Source organism: Vanessa tameamea, chromosome 26 (genome assembly GCF_037043105.1).
Source record: "Vanessa tameamea isolate UH-Manoa-2023 chromosome 26, ilVanTame1 primary haplotype, whole genome shotgun sequence".
Classification (NCBI taxonomy): Eukaryota; Metazoa; Arthropoda; class Insecta; order Lepidoptera; family Nymphalidae; genus Vanessa; species Vanessa tameamea.
The window spans coordinates 234,659-250,922 of record NC_087334.1 but is presented as its reverse complement, the minus strand read 5'-3'; the positions used below and the strand labels follow the sequence as shown (position 1 = coordinate 250,922).

At 41.5% G+C, this 16,264-nt stretch overlaps 1 protein-coding gene across 5 annotated transcripts in view; it reads right to left on the bottom strand.

The window, feature by feature from the left end:
* Positions 1–593: 593 nt before the first annotated feature.
* LOC113404852 (transcriptional activator protein Pur-alpha) overlaps positions 594–16,264 on the bottom strand; it is a 28,801-nt gene continuing 13,130 nt past the window's right edge. For 2 of the 5 annotated variants that reach the window (XM_026645923.2, XM_026645927.2), the window contains exons 3-9: positions 14,798–14,910; positions 9,430–9,594; positions 8,401–8,579; positions 7,852–7,975; positions 6,099–6,224; positions 5,515–5,568; positions 594–5,131 (exon numbers count right to left, since the gene is read on the bottom strand). In XM_026645923.2, the coding sequence (XP_026501708.1) occupies positions 5,066–5,131; positions 5,515–5,568; positions 6,099–6,224; positions 7,852–7,975; positions 8,401–8,579; positions 9,430–9,594; positions 14,798–14,910 (827 nt within the window). In that variant the 3' untranslated portion in view covers positions 594–5,065. The remainder of the gene's footprint in view (positions 5,132–5,514; positions 5,569–6,098; positions 6,225–7,851; positions 7,976–8,400; positions 8,580–9,429; positions 9,595–14,797; positions 14,911–16,264) is intronic. The other 3 variants (XR_010309695.1, XM_026645925.2, XM_026645924.2) reach the window with 3 other exon arrangements.

Here is a 16,264-nt window from a genome sequence, read left to right as displayed (position 1 = left end):
CAATCTTTGGATACAAAATCTCACTGGCGCGTTTGCTACGTAATATGACGACCTCTAGCTGTATATCGAGAGCGAGTGCTACTGTAGGCGCTTACTTACAGTTCCAACTAGTTTCTGGATAATAGAAATTAGTCTCAGAGACGGATATCCAGATTTATGGGGTTTCGCATTACGTAACAAGAGCGCCCGGGGCGGGTGAGCGGGGAATAAAAGCGTACAAAGTGGCGGAAGGTATTGCTCATTCTCATGGAACATTATTGTATTATTTTATTCCCCTTTCCCCGCTCCGACACAAACTGAACCAGTCTCAAGACAAACGACACGTGTTAAACACGATTTAAAAAATTTTGAAATCATAATTTTAAAGTCCAAAAAATTTATCCTCATCACATGAGTCACGTCAGTCCCACAGTTCCGTACATTACGATATCAAATTACCAACTACTCCTCTACATATTGGGTGCCCAGTCTATACTCTTTATTGACAGCTCTCTCGTCTTTTAGCGTTACCAAAGAGAGAAAACCAAACTCGATGGAACAAAAACTATTTCAAAAGTCTTTAAGATAACCATAGTCTGCCATCCAATATCACGAAATATCAACGCCCTCTCCATACACAACACCCAATATGCCGTCATCTCCATTCCTTACACCACAAATTATATTGCATTCTATTTTTTTTTTACAATTTAGCTTTTCGCGAACATAGTTCACGCCTAATTATCGCGGCGGCCATTTTACGCTCCGGCTCAACGATCATCAAAATGGCGACTGAAGCAATACTCGCTCGGAGCACAAGATGGCCGTCGCGTCAAGTGCAAACCTATCTAGACAACGCCCTGTCGCTCGGTACACTACAGAACACAGTTTGTATCCATCGTCCTCACCCTAAGGAAAACATTTACATGGTAACCGGTCACGTCCCAGTAGAACGCATTCGTCATGAGCAGTCGCAGCTAATCGGCAATGACCGGATCACCGCAAATACAGATACTATACATAAAATATGAAATATTTAGGACACAATATTTCGAAATCGTTTAAGTCTACAAATCATTATCCATTATTTAATATAAACTACAATCGATTGGCAGTATTCGTTCACCTTTACCTCCACATCCATGATATTATACTATCCCCCGTGGCGTGATCACGCGCACGCGACGGGTATAAAACTCCCGATCTATACACACTTAGCACTTACTAACAAATTATACACTGATGTTATCAATTATTAAGACAGACTGCACCTCACTTGCGCTCAACCTGCACCTCCTGGACGCTACACGGGTGCCTGTACCCCCGTTCGGAGGTCACCGCGGCGACGACGGCAGGTCCGTAAGCGTACTCCGACACAACTGTACAGGCGAGCAATCTCAGTTTAGTCGTTTCGCCCCTACGGCTAACTCTTATCACCTCGCATGTGATCCCTTCAACCGTTTACCCTAAGCTGTGCTCCCACACTTCAGTCTCGGCGACCGGCCGACGGCAGCTCCGAGGCGGACGGCGGCGCGTCGCGGAGTGCCGTCGCGTTGCCGGAACTGTGCCCGCTCGTTCGGCCAATCGGATGATTTAACGACGAGAACTCAAATCAAGTAACTAACCTCACGACAATGGTTCCTGCGAACTATCCTGCGCGAATGCTCAACACCGTTCTACTTCCAGTTTTGAATCTAGCCAACGTTACCGTTTATTATATTTTTCATATCTATCATTTTCAGGTACTGGTATTGCTTAAATGTAATCGAATCGACACTGAGGTCACTCGTAGTGGCTGGCGATCGGTGAATGACGTGGCCTGATCGGAAATATATCTTCTATGTGTCGAACAACATCGAACTTCGTTAAAACAATGGACAAGACGGTGATAACTGATAGGCGTATATGAATATAGATATTTCTTATATTATTTAAAATGTGAACAAATAGGACCGGCCGGGCTGCCGCGACTCGCACGCTGCGCGACATAACGACCAAACGTAACGCACAGATAAATTATCTTTTAGCAAAACATCAATCAATATCAGAAATATAATTAAAACTAACGTACTATTATTATAACTCTGAATCTTTTTATTATTTTTTCTTTATTTTCCAGTATCGATCAGTATCTATTACGTGCTATGTATGTAACGCGGGGAGCGGAGCGGCGGCTCGTCGACGTCACACGCGAGCGCCCGGTGGGGGGGGGGGTATGTTTGGGGGACGTCACCGTTCGCATTCATCCAAAATAACTCGTACTGTATAATCTGTTCTTCATTTCCAAAACGATTTCATCTGTTGTGTAAATATTTTCTCTTTTGATTAAAATCTTATCACTCGTTAGTCTGACGTCGACGAAGCGAATGTTAATGAATATTATAATAATTGACTATCACTGCACACACCCGCCGGCCGGCGGCGGCTCGCAGAGTCTCGTGCTCGGACGACTACGGTGCGTTCGCACAGACCGGCATCGACTCTAGCAGAGAGCTACATTTATTTGGGGTTGCACTATTTCGAGCGCACTAAATTAAATTGAAACGTAATAACAGTTTCTGTCAATAGAATGTATGGAACGTGAACGTCGACCACGTTCGGTCTCGTAGAGGTCGTCGGTGGCCGTGCGGAGCCGTTACAAAACAATTTGGGGACGTAAATGAGGACGTAGACTTTGCGAGCCGCAATGAATTATTAGAAGTGGATCCAGCGAGATCTCGGTATCCGGTCGCATCTGAGTAAGAGAGTTCGTCGAGACATATTTGTTCAGAGAATGAGGCCTTATTAAAATCTGTTAATAAAAGTGGAAAATGAGAATATTTTTAAAGGAAAATACGGTTGCCGGTAAGTCGTTTCTCGATTAAAAGGCTCATTTCATCTCTACAGATCCCTCTAGCTATATCTCCGCGGAGATCTCGCGAGAACCAGTTCCCAGTAAAGCGATGCGAGTAAGAGACGAGACGAGGTATCACAGGAGGCAGCTTCGAGCACTCGGCGCCGGCCACAGAACAGTTCCCGAGCGTCACCCACCACGCACACTGCTGCCCGTCGCCGACGTATTTGACTCACGCGTTAACTAGCTTCACGACGTAGATACTATTTTAACATTAACTTTAAGTTAAACATCTCATATCCTCGTACATATATTATTCATAATTATATCCGATCGACCGACGCGTCGGTCAGACTCTCGCCTCGCCCGACGGCGATCGCTCGATCTTCTCTAAATATAAACTCTGTAAATCTTAAACGTCTATGGAACTAAAATTACATTTTGTACCATAAATTGTTGTTAAAATTAAGCCAGTGTCCCTGAGTACAGACGAGCGACTCGACACCGACCGGTGCCGGCAGCCGCCGCCCTACCCAACTTACGATACACGACGCGCCGCTCCGGCTCCGGATAGACTATTATTTATTCGTATAGAGAAGTGATTTAAATATGTATTTTTACTTTTTTCTATATTTTAACGTTATCGGACGTCACCAACTTATTCAACTCTATTTTATGGGTCGAGGGAAAATGTCCTGTAAATTAACCTAATCGGGGACCGTTTCAGACGGCACCGGCTCGGGACCGTCGCCGGGTTCGTCCGTCGAGTCGAGTCGAGTCGCCTACGACGATACGCCATACGTATCCGCGACTCAACGCTCACGATGCCGTCGAAAAAATCTCGGAATGGGAGTTAAAATAACGCGTATCGCGATCCTCCGAAGTCACAGATTAAAAAAACCTACCGAAAATATAATTATCTCTACGGCTTCACGGGCGAGTAACCTAGGCAACCTAGTACATAATAGCTGCTATCGGGACAGAGTATCTATATAAAAACAATGATATATCTCTCTCGAGGTGCACTTCAAGTATCGTAACACGGTACTCAGTACTTCGATGATCGAGTACGACTATTGCTAAAATAAATATACATTTCATAAGTAATATTCACTGAGGAACAACACACTGAGGGCGACACGCTATATTTACATTACGCTTTAAACTATATCGATGTTGACGAGGTCGGCCAGCGGAGGCCGCACGAAGCGAAGCGCGGGAACATAACGCCGACGACCTTAGTGTATCAGTGGCGTCGAGTGACGACTTTATCCCTAGACCGACTCGAGTCGTAGGTGGCTACGTACCTACTTATCGTAAAACACTTAACGGCCTAGACCTTTTTTTGCTGTGTTTTTGTATATTTTTTATTACTAATTCGAGAGGTGTACAAAAAGTCGAGACGAGTCCGCCTCGTCCGAGCGAGAAGCTGAAGACGGCGAGGTCCCGGGGAGTGATGCGACGATTCCGATGAGTAAACAAAATGCATATCGTGAGGGGCCCGCACGCGCACACGCACGCACTCGCACGCATATATATACACACGCACACTCGCCTGCCGCTCGCTTGCTCTGGAACTACTCACTGGTACGCTAGCGGATCATTCCTGGAATCCGTCGATGAGATCACACAAATAACTCGCTAGGTCGTCGCTGGCGATACATCTTACAGTCTAATCTCAGTGAGCGCTCGGAGTGCGGCCGAGGAGCCCGAACGCGGTGACGTCACTCGCGCAGCCTCCCCGGCCGCGGTGCAGCGCGGGTGCTCACAAGCGCCCCTTAACCTACCCGGCGGGGCAGCCGCGGGCCGCGCCGCGACTCCGGGCCTCGCGTCGCGGCGTTCGTCGCGGCCGTAGAAACGACTACTCGAAATTTTGAATTTCAAACAATTTTTTCCAAAATATTTATAGACATTTCCGTCTCTGGGAAGCGTCAATCGATCTCACGAGTCTATATTCTCTCTAAATCTGAGGGTCGAAAGGCGCCCGCGGCTGCCCCGCTCGCCTACGAGTATATCACAGCAGTGCGCTACTTACCTAAAGATTCGATCGCGCCGCCCGCCGGGCCGGCCGGGGCGGGCGGCGCGGGAGTCACACGCTTGTGAGCACCCGGACAGAGCGACAGACGGACCGACTACTGAGCGGGCGAGGCGGTCGCGGCGGAGCTAGGGGCGGGGCCGGGGGGCCCGCGGGGCCCGCGGGCCGTACGTGTAGGGCAGGCTATGTACAGTGGGGTAGCGTCACTGCGGGACGCATCAAATCCGAGGCGCGCTGCCCGAGAACGCCTCCTGCGGGCAGAGGGACGCGACGGGAGCGTTAGTCTGAAACAGTACCTCAAAGTTACTTTCAGGCCACAAGCTGCCTCAGAACATGTCGAGTGAAACAACTGAGTCTATATGAGATGAAATTAAAAAAATACCATTAGTTTATCTATCGAGCGTAAAGTTCAAATCGAGTGGATCGATTCTTTACGGTCGATAGCTCGATTGAAATGTCACATTAATTTGCCATATTTACGGATGATATCTCAAGTGAACTTCCAGCACGGCTGCTAATATAAAACAAAAACTAGCAAGCTCCATGGGATCTCCCCCCTCCCCCATCACAGGTCGGGAGTGCGACGGCGGCGGGGCTCGAACCCGGGCCGCGCGTGTGCGTGCGTGCGTGCGTGTGCGTGTGCGTGTGCGTGTGCGTGCGTACGTACGTCGCGTGCGGGCTGCGCGCTGGCGGCGCGCGCGGCGGGCGGCGCGGCGCCGGGCTGCAACGGGACGGAAGTGCGTGTTACTCACGGCCTCTCGGGCGCTCTTAGGTCTAGTACTAGGTACGGTGGACACCCACCCCCGTTGCCGAGGCCGGTGGCGCACCGGCGACGGAAGGAATCGGTAAAAAAATGCCTATGTCTATTGGCAGCGGTGACCGTTTACTACCAGGCGGCCCATTTGCGAATCCTCCTACGCTATTAAAAAAACCTCTACCTACTTTTAAAATATCTATAATATAGTAAATATTTCTTCGTAAAGTCGGATTCCAATCCGACGAGCGAGTGAGAGAGGTCACCGTGAACGTTACGTAATACGTGCCCGTGATTACTGAATCACGCGCACGGGGGGCGTAACGTTTTCGTTGACCCGGTTGGTAGCATATCGTCTGACGATCGGTGCCCGTGATAAGGGGTGATGACCTACCCAGTTGCCACTAGCTACATTTTTCTTTGTCTAATACTACAATATGATTAGATCCACTGACGTATCGCCGCCACTAGGACGGCGAGTGGTCGCGGGTGGTCACCTGGTGGTGGTCGGCGGGCTCTGCGTGCGCGCGGTTCATCTTGTCGCAGTAGTCGGCGAGGATGTCCCGGAAGCGCGTCCAACACTTCTCGGGGACCGTGATGGCGGTGCGGAAGTTGCTCTTGACCTGCGGACCGACGCACTCGTCAAACGCTAAGTGGTGTTGTATGCGGTGTGTTGCGGCAGAAAACACGTTAATCTGAGCCGATGTTTATGAGATCAGACGCGGACAAGTGCCGCTCACTTCTGTGCTTGATTTGTGTCTGTAATATAACTTCGTGCTCGGCGAGGGAAAGCATCGCGTAGAAACCAGAACGTATCAGATGATACTGCTGACAGAATTATAAAAAGATGCCAAAATACGGTAAACACAGGATGTTGCAGCGTAGTGGGATAAATCTTAGTCCATCCGTGGGATGTTCGAGGGCTGCTCGCATTTTACCATAATCATGAAGAAATAATGCGGCGATCGAATTACGACAAAGCTATTTCGACACAAACTTTACTCAATACAAAAATAATCAAAAATTGTTATATTTTGTGTTCGAGAATTAGAACGATTCAATCACTCGCATCACGTCATCGACTTAATAATTAATAAATCATAAAAAATAAATAACTAGAGTTCAAGCTAATAGAAACAAAATTGTACGCAACTATTTTACAATTAACAAACAAAGCGTTATCCGCAAATGACATTGAACAAATTTATTGCGCTGAATAAATAATCACCGAATAACCGCCCCGTCTACCCGGTTCGCTATACCAGGGCTTGCAGTTGTCGAAGTTTTCGTATCTGTCGTTTCGAGCGATGAGAACATCGATCGTCTGCTTGAGACGATCGAAGCGATTGTCGACATCACGACACTCAACAAAAACAGTGGTTGATGGCATTTGACGCCCTGAGCACTGACTACTGATTAATACGACTAATTACGTGCACAGTGAGATAACAAACCCAGGGTACTGACGAAAGGGTAACTCAGCTGTTTTGTCCGTGCCTATTATATAGATATATCGGGGTAGGTACCGCTCACCACCCACATTCTGTGGCCAAATAGCAACACTTAGTATTTTTGTTACCTGTGAGATGACGTCAGACACAGAAGTATGGAAGAAGACATGCTGCGCCGACCCCAAATAAAATTGGGTTAAGGGCAGGAAGATGATGAGTATTTTTGTATTCCGGTTTGAAGGGTGAGCGAGCCGGTACCACTGGTCACAACGACCATCAGAGTTCTCAAGGTTAGCGGTGCATTGACCACATAAGGGATGATTAATGAATGACCCATGCCTATGGGCGGTGGCGGTGGTATCATCAGGTGGCTTGCTTTTTTATTATTGAACCTACATTTTCTCGAAATAAAATAATTTATTAAACTTCAAGTTATCATTACTTGTTTTTCGATAATTACAAATATAGTTGCGTACAAAATGTCAGTCGCATACACGTGTCGAATTCTATAGAAGTCTTACAGAAGGCAAATCATTTTGTAAATATTCAACAAAAGTTCAAATGGCAATTGTCTAAATCAACGTACAAACGAATTACAAAGAAAACGTCATGGTGCCCAGATTAAATTTATCATAAAATAAAATCTAATTTTAAAAGAAATAAAATTTCAAACAAACATATAAACATCTTCGAATAATTCAAGATGGCAACTCAGATCGTGCGGGGAGAACTAAAATGGTCACGAAATGGTTAACTGTAATGTCATGCAATAGTGAATGTTGTGGCGTATCACAATTACTTGCAACGATGGTACCACCTCGCTGACTTTCATGTAGATGCCACGGTTGTTCTGCCCGATGTCGAAGTAGAAGTTCTTGTTGTCGACGCGCAGGTGGCGCCCCTCGGGCAACTCGCCCTTGAATCTGATCAATACACACTCGTGTTCACTCGCGCTACATGTTCAATGGGTCGACATAAAGACCAACAGATCTCAGTATATTGAACGGTCGCACAAAGGCGTTCCATGTCAAATGGCTAGTTTCTAAAAATATTTGCAATTATGTCTACGACTTATGCATGTGTATAATTTATAATTAAGTTTTAGTTTTGACTTTGCCATCGAAAGCCGCGGATATAAAGACTAATTATTGGCAAATGCAGAGCGATGACATGATTTTATAGAATAGTAAATAGTTAGAGCACGTGTTGTTTGTTTCTCGTCATGTCTGCAGAGTGTGCTGTGGTGTTGAGAACGTGCAAGAGGAAACATAAGGATCCGGCACATGTACAGGGGAGCACAAGTGACCCAGGGGGAGGGTGAGCAATAGCGAGGAGTGCGCGCACGGACCCGCCGTCGTCGGTGCCGAAGTCGTCGAGCAGGTCGGTGAGCGCGTCGCGGAACTCGATCATGCCCTGCGCCGGCAGCGCCACCTGCGAGCGCGGCCCGCCGCGCGTGATGGTCTGCGACACGCGCAGGAAGCGCCCGCGGGAGTTCTCCTTCAGGTCCAGGTAGTACCGCCGGTTGTCCTGCGGCCACGCCACCACACCACACGTTAAGCGTCGAGATACATTTTTTGTTAGCTGTACCCAGGTCTTAAGTCTTAACCTGCACCACGAAATTATATAATATTCTCCAGACTAAAGAATACATTCAAGTTGAAGAAAGAGGTAAGTATATTTACGAGCTAAAATAATGACTAAAATGTTCGAGCAAATTCTTCTATAGTATCATCAGTGCCATAGTTATCTCGGCTACTGGTAATATGCTACAGTATGACTTTATATACAAACCGCTGTGTCCCTGCGTTTTAAATCTGTAATATCTTCGAAAATATTCATTTAAATTACATGCTGGAAAGGGCCATATTGATCTATATTAAATGCACAATGTATTTGAGGTACTTAATTGGATAAGGATTAATGCTGTATTGCTTAAACTCGCTTCGAAAATAAACCATTAATCTCGTAAAAAGTGAAGGATAAAAAATGGTTATTGTGGGTTATCCCTAAGAGATAGACATATACCATCGCGGACTTTTCTGTAGACCTTTTTAAGGTTTACAAAATATCTACAACACTGTAGATATTTTAACCTATCTCGTAGGGCTCAGATAGCGTATGCAAATAAAATGTGTTCATTTACGACGTCACATTAGAAACCTCCGCGATGATCACTGTTTCTCTACTACATTGTGCATAAATACATACATATAATCCTTCCTAACCTTTCCTTGAATCACTCTATCTATTAAAAGAAACGCATCGAATAACACAGGAACAGACAGCGGTAAGCGACCTTGCGTTATACAATGTAACGTTTAACGAAAACCAAGAATATTTAAAATCCTATGTCTCGACTATTAATCTCAACTCTTACCTTGAGCATCATCTCAGACTTGAGCTTGCCGTCGTCGGGAACGCTCTCGGGGTTGGGCGGCCCGAGTGACGAGTAGAAATCGCTGAAACTGGACAAGTGGTCGCGGAACTCCGCCGCCGTCGACATCGCCAGGAAGATCTGACTGCGGCGCCCGTCTGCGCCGATCTACATTACAACAAAAAAATTATCAGTTATTGTAACATGACAAATTTTCCAACTACCTTACAACATGCTTACATTAGAATACTTACTTAGATTATGGGTTTGTGGATGAATATCAAAGCGATTTGCTATGAAATCGTTTGAGTGCTGGAGACTAATTATGATTCTTATATTAGCAAATTGCAGCCGAAATGAATTCGCTAGCAATGAGTTAGTAAATATTACCATTAATATTTACTACTTTTGTTATTTTATATTTAAGTATTTATAGTAGCACAGTAGACTGTCACAGTCCACTATAGCATCTTAGGGTACTATGGAAAATCTGCGTTGGGTTTTGGAACTGCTGTCATTGCTTACCGAATAATATTTTTTGATTAAATAGTGTATAGGTACTTTGTTAAACTTTTATGATTTTTTGTCAGGTTTGTTTTTCTATTGCCGGTTCCTAAATAAACTTTTCTTTCTTTCTTTCTAAATAATATTTATTTATACCAAATGTACGACAACGACACCACACTCGGTGCAAATCCAACGATCATAACTATTAACGATTACTGTCAAAACTACATCATAAAAATTAACTAGTAATGTTGCAATTGTATACAATTTTACGAATCGTTGAAATAATATACAATATGAATGTTATTAATGTTTAGCCAGATATTAAAATGCCGTGTTTAGTCAATTGCCAGAATTTCACACAACGTCATTGACTAATCACAATTAATTATAAATGCACTGGACACATTTCGTGATGAAATATAAACAGCCATAATTAAATTATCAATAGTGACAACACTAGGCATTAAGCATATCGTGTTTTGATTGGTCGCCTATTTGTCAGTAGTAGCTACATATTAGTTACATTAGAGAGGGTCACGATCAAACGGTTCCGCTAATTACAATAGTTAAATTGTTCAAAAACAAAAATTAAATTAGGACTAATTGTGCACTACAGTTTTACCTACTAGCTTTGAATTTGTACGTAAAATTGAACAATAATAATAAAATAACCTAAAATGTTATAATATTATTAGAGGTGTAACAACTCCGATTAGGTATGTTGAAAAATGCAGAAAATAGTCGACTTCCGATAGTACGAATTGTAGGTTCAAATAAATAAACAACTTTAGCCTCGATTTGACATGACATCATTGGTCGATGTCTTAAATAATCTACGGTATTCACGGATCCGTGAAAAACTGTCGTTTTGAATCTCAGCAATGTTGCAATCGACAATTTTAAAGTAAAATTAAAGTGGATATAATTAGTGAAGTGGTTTATTGTAAATAAAGACACATCAATCGAAAACGGCTTGTCGTGCATATTACAGCAGAGCTTATAGAAAAACGTATAGAATATGTCAATCAAAGTAGCCTTTATTTTTCTCTCGCCTTTCTGCCTTTAAAATAGACTATACATACATACAAACCAAAAACAAAATAGTTGGTATGAATCCACAGACAGACATTTCAATTGTATTTATTTGTACAGAGTATAGATTTCACTGACGTGAAGTTAAATCTCAATGTAACGGAAATAGGTCAGTTATATTGTACGAAATTGAGACAATTGACTGAACTTGCAATTGCAATATCACTAAGTGGCCTCTTCTGTTTTGAGGAGGAGGTTTGAAGCTCCCGCCGCGCAGCTTCGAGACGGGTCGATCCACATTTGACAGATTTTCACCTGACACATACCGGTAAAGGAAAAGGAAAAGGAAAAGGCAAGGAATGCGACATTTTCTTTCAACTCCGAACGAGATGAAGTATAACTACTCCTACTAGCCCGATATGATATAATCAAAATATACTTTATTCAAGTAGACTTTTACATGCTCTTTTAAATCGCCATTTTACAAACTATATTAAGTGAAACTACCACCGGTTCGGAATGTAGATTCTACCGAGAAGAACCGGCAAGAAACTCCGTAGTTATTCTTTTTCAACATTTAAAATCTTAAGCTAAGATTCACCTGTTCTAACTATTGGGCTACTAATGTAATATTTCCGTTAAATTTGATCGCTGCGACGTATTAGTAGCCTCCTGCCAACCGTGTAACACTAACAAACTATTTACTCGGTGCGAGGCAAAGTGTGCAAGTCCACCCCGTGTAGGTACCACTAATGGCAAATTGCCTATGTCACGGATGGTTATTCTTACGGCGTAGATGTCTATTGGCAGCGGTGACACTTACCATCAGATGATCCATTAGCCACGCCTAGTTATTATAATTAATTTAAAAAACACCGACTGAGCGTAAAACAGATAACGAACGATTATGACATGTACCGACCGTTTAGTTATCTGGATATCTGTTGCATCAGCGTGCGTTATCTTTCACGTAACATCAGTCGCAAACTTCGTAAATTTATATGACTGTAATATAAATTAAGACCAACCTGTTTTAAGAGACTATTTTTAATTTAGATCTTCTTTATATAAGGCAACACATACGAGGCGCAGACGAGCAGTCATAACTAGTTTCTGAGAACTTTTTATTTTAATAAATTATGAAATTGTCGATGCTGATTTCCATTTCACAATATACCGTCAACGCCGTGATGTAAATCAAAATGTCTACGGAGCTCTGCCGCAGTTTCTCACTTCTCGACGTTACAAAAGAATAAAACAACAATGGCGTTCCTTCAATTTCCTGCAATACCAGGACCATAACCTCAGCTTAGGTACTATGTTCTTTTATTGGCAAAAAACATATAAAGTATTTACACGTAGTATAAAAATTGCCAAAGTAAAAGTAATGCCTCATTTTCACGGTTCGGCTAAGGGCTCATCTTCTTGGAGGATATCCAAACATGCGGGTTGGCACAAAATCATGTGTAAGATTTACATCCAACATACAGGTTTCCTGAAATGTTTCTCTTCAATGCCGAGCACGAAATAACTTATAATAATCAATTGGACTAGAACTCACGTCCCTCGGTGAAGCTTCACATTTCTATTCAATCGGATACATCGACTTGATAAACGCAATGTTTGCAAGACACCGATAAATTATTTAAATTATATTTAGTACTGGGCTGTTTGTTATTGACTTTATGTGTAATGATAGTAAAAAAAATTAAGTCGTTATTCAGCAAGATAAAAATAAATCAAAATAAGTCTCTAAGACTTACGAACGATCGAAGCTTACTGGATATTTTAAGGAGATTAAAAAATGTATTTTTATTTTTTTATCCGCTTGACAGATCTAAACTTCTACAACAAATATGTATAGTCTTCAATCAGATCATGGATTCCATTCATGGAAGCGAAAATTACGATTAATATTACAAAAAACAGAACCTAATTTTACTTTTACTTTTTAATAGACTACTTGTTGGAACGTCACCACCACATATGTAGTCACTATTACTGTAGAAGTGTTAACTAATTCATACACCGTCAATGTGCAGTCAACCTTAGAACCTAAGATATATGTCCTTTGTGCCGCACGAGCACACGAGGACGCGAGTCATCCGCTGTTAAGTGATTACCGCCGCCCATGAACATTTACAGCAACAAGGGAAAACGTTCCCCGTTTTTAAGGAAGGTAATCTGCCCTATGGTCAGAATACTTAAAGCTTAACCGAAACCGAACCGAAGAATGCGGATTAAATACAGGAACAGCACCACTTCCTATTCGTGCACTTAATTTGTGTTTATAATTCATTTCACCAGCGAGCGAAGGTGAGGAAAAACATAGTCAGGTTATGTCGTATTGAAGTAACGTAACGAAATAATCACTAAACCCTCTCAAGAGAAACGACTTTTACAAGCTGTTGTTTTTCTTACTTTACAAAAAAGCAAATGAATCAGAAAAATATATGCTAACATGCCAATAAATACATCTTCTAAAAGGTATGGGATATTCTAATACCTATATATAGTTATAATAATAATATTATAACGATTGCTTTCAATTAAAACCTTATTCAATACCTCTAGCTTACAAAACGGCAAAAAAAAAAACAAAGACTTGTCGCGGAGCTTGCAGCACCACAAAATAATTTCGTTCGGACAAATTAAAATAACGTCATAGAAAGAGAAGCCCATGACCGCATTCTTACTTAAATTCGTTAAAAGCGATCAATTTAAAAATTATAGCGCATGATCTTTATAAAATTGCGACACCGAAACCATCAAGGTCCTCTGCTAATATAGTTTAAAATTTTATGCAACTTTAAAATTAAAGTGTATAAGTCCACGATACAGATTATATATATGTATGTATGGAGGGGCTGTCGATTCATAAATTTCCAGAGTTATTAGGTGACTAGTCGTCGCCCGCAGCATCACTCTTGTTTTAGAGTTTTGGTCGTCAGGTGTTAAGTAGAAAAAAATAGCCTACACTTTCCTTGGGGTTCAAGCTTAACTCAGACCAAATTTTATCAAAATCCCTATAGTGATTTGGCCGTGAAAGCGTAACAGGCAGAGTTACTTTCGAATTTACAATATTAGTAAAGATCAATACTACATTATTGTGCCTCGAAAAGCACATGAACAAGTTGGATCTCACTTCGGTCGTGGGATTACCGTCTCATCGGATTAACAAAAAAGAGGAATAGAGAGTTCACATTATTTGGCACAATCCGCTAGTCCTCATGATCAGCCATGACCGAAATTCAACCGAGACTCGTTTTGCATACAAGTAATAAACAATACGCAGAATGAATTTAAAACTTTTGAATTGAAAATAGAATTTACATTTGCTAACGTTTAGGTACTTCAGAAAAAACTACGAGATAATGTCAAATGGATACCGTTATCTCACACATCCGACATGAAAAATTACAACTAAAATGTACCATAATAATACGACGGTAGAAGGATTAGTTTTCAAGTTATTAATCCAAAGTCCAACTGTATTGTTTTTGCATATGTTACGTAGTTATAATGTGCCGTGTGATTTCCGGCGGAATAGAATAGAGCCGCGTCATCTCGGACCGTGGGTCTAGTAAGTGACAAGTAAGGTTTAAGCGGAAAAACAAACCAAGTTAAACAAAAAAACAGCCAAACCAAAAAAGCATTTCTATCGGCTGTAACATGCTCTATGCTTATTGTATTTACTTTTCCGTATATTGTTTATTACCTTATATGTAGTTTAAAAAATTTTGATGAGAAGTCGTAATTTTAAATAAATGATTATATATATGAATACAAAATATTACAATTAAATAATACTATCATACCAGTAACTTACCTCTGCAACTTTGATAAACCGTCCGCGACGATTCTGCTTCACGTCGAGATAAAATCTCTTTGACTGTATCTGCAACATTTTTGTCGCCAACTCCTGCTCCTGTGGCTGTTGACCTGAACACAAAAATAAAGGTTTTTCTTGTCATATGTATATATATATATATATATATATTTATTAGAAAAGTACTATTAATTTTCTTTTTCAATAATTTACTAATATTCGTTCATTAGCCTCCAGTTAAGCGAAAACTGTGACTAACACTTAACTTAAGGTAGTAGGATCTAACCAGCGACTTTCTTTTGTCCCGTATGCAATTTAATATTCAGGGTAAATTAAATTTGAAATTCACATAACACGGCTTAAAACATTTAATACACTTTGAGGATCACTCGACCTGATACAGGTTCGGCTCTTGTCTTGCCTCAAAGTTATATAAAAGATCTTCTAAACTTAAGTGATACTTGAATTTATTATGAATTACACAATCCTGCGATTACTTGGTACCGAAAACTCTAATTTTAATCGATGAAAATAGTAAGCCTTCAAAATAACATAATAAAACCAATCTGCAAAAACAGGACCAAGAATATCCTTACCCGTCTCATAAAACTTAGGAAATTTGCTAATTGACACATTGTAGGACTCAATACCGAAACTGTAGATTCAGCTAAGTGCTAGCTTTTACGTTTCGTAAGATACTATTATATTAATTTTATATGCGTTTTAATAACTCAACTCACAGCGCTGACCGAGTCTAGATTTTGTTATTTGGTAGTAACCATATTGTGAATATGAGTCTTTTTGCCGTGACATAACCTAGCAGATCCTACCTAGTTTTGCATACTAGCCACCACTAGTATGCAAAGCAAGGTATGATTAGCAAGCCTTTTTGGAGCCCTATGAGACCGCATTGGTTGTGTCGACATATATAGCTACACATTGCATACCAGCTATGAACCTTACTCTCAACAAGATTACATAAAAATGATCTCAATCGGCCAAGTCATTCATAAGTTATACGACCAAAAACAGGCGTACCAAATATATATGCAGAAACCAATTTCATAATCGACGAAAAACGTGAATAAAAACTAAGTTACCTACCTAACAAATCTTTAAATCATTTAGAAAAAAAAAATCAAATAATTCGGCAAAAAATATTTCCTAATAAGAACATTGTGAAAACTTCAAGGCCAATTTAATTTGATATGTCGAAATAACGTAATTAATTTTATATTTGACAATCACGTATACACGTGACAGCTGATAATTTGCATTTTTTGCGAGAACTAATTAACATTAGATAGGCTTAAAGTTATGTGACTTTTGTCAACTGATTTATGACTCGTAGATTGCACCATTGCTTTTCAAGAAACACTTCTCAGTAAATTAAAGCATTTCTGTTGAGTGTCTATCGCCTGCTATTCTCAGGTCCGAGTTGTTCTTTGCGTTCCGATCGTACATTTT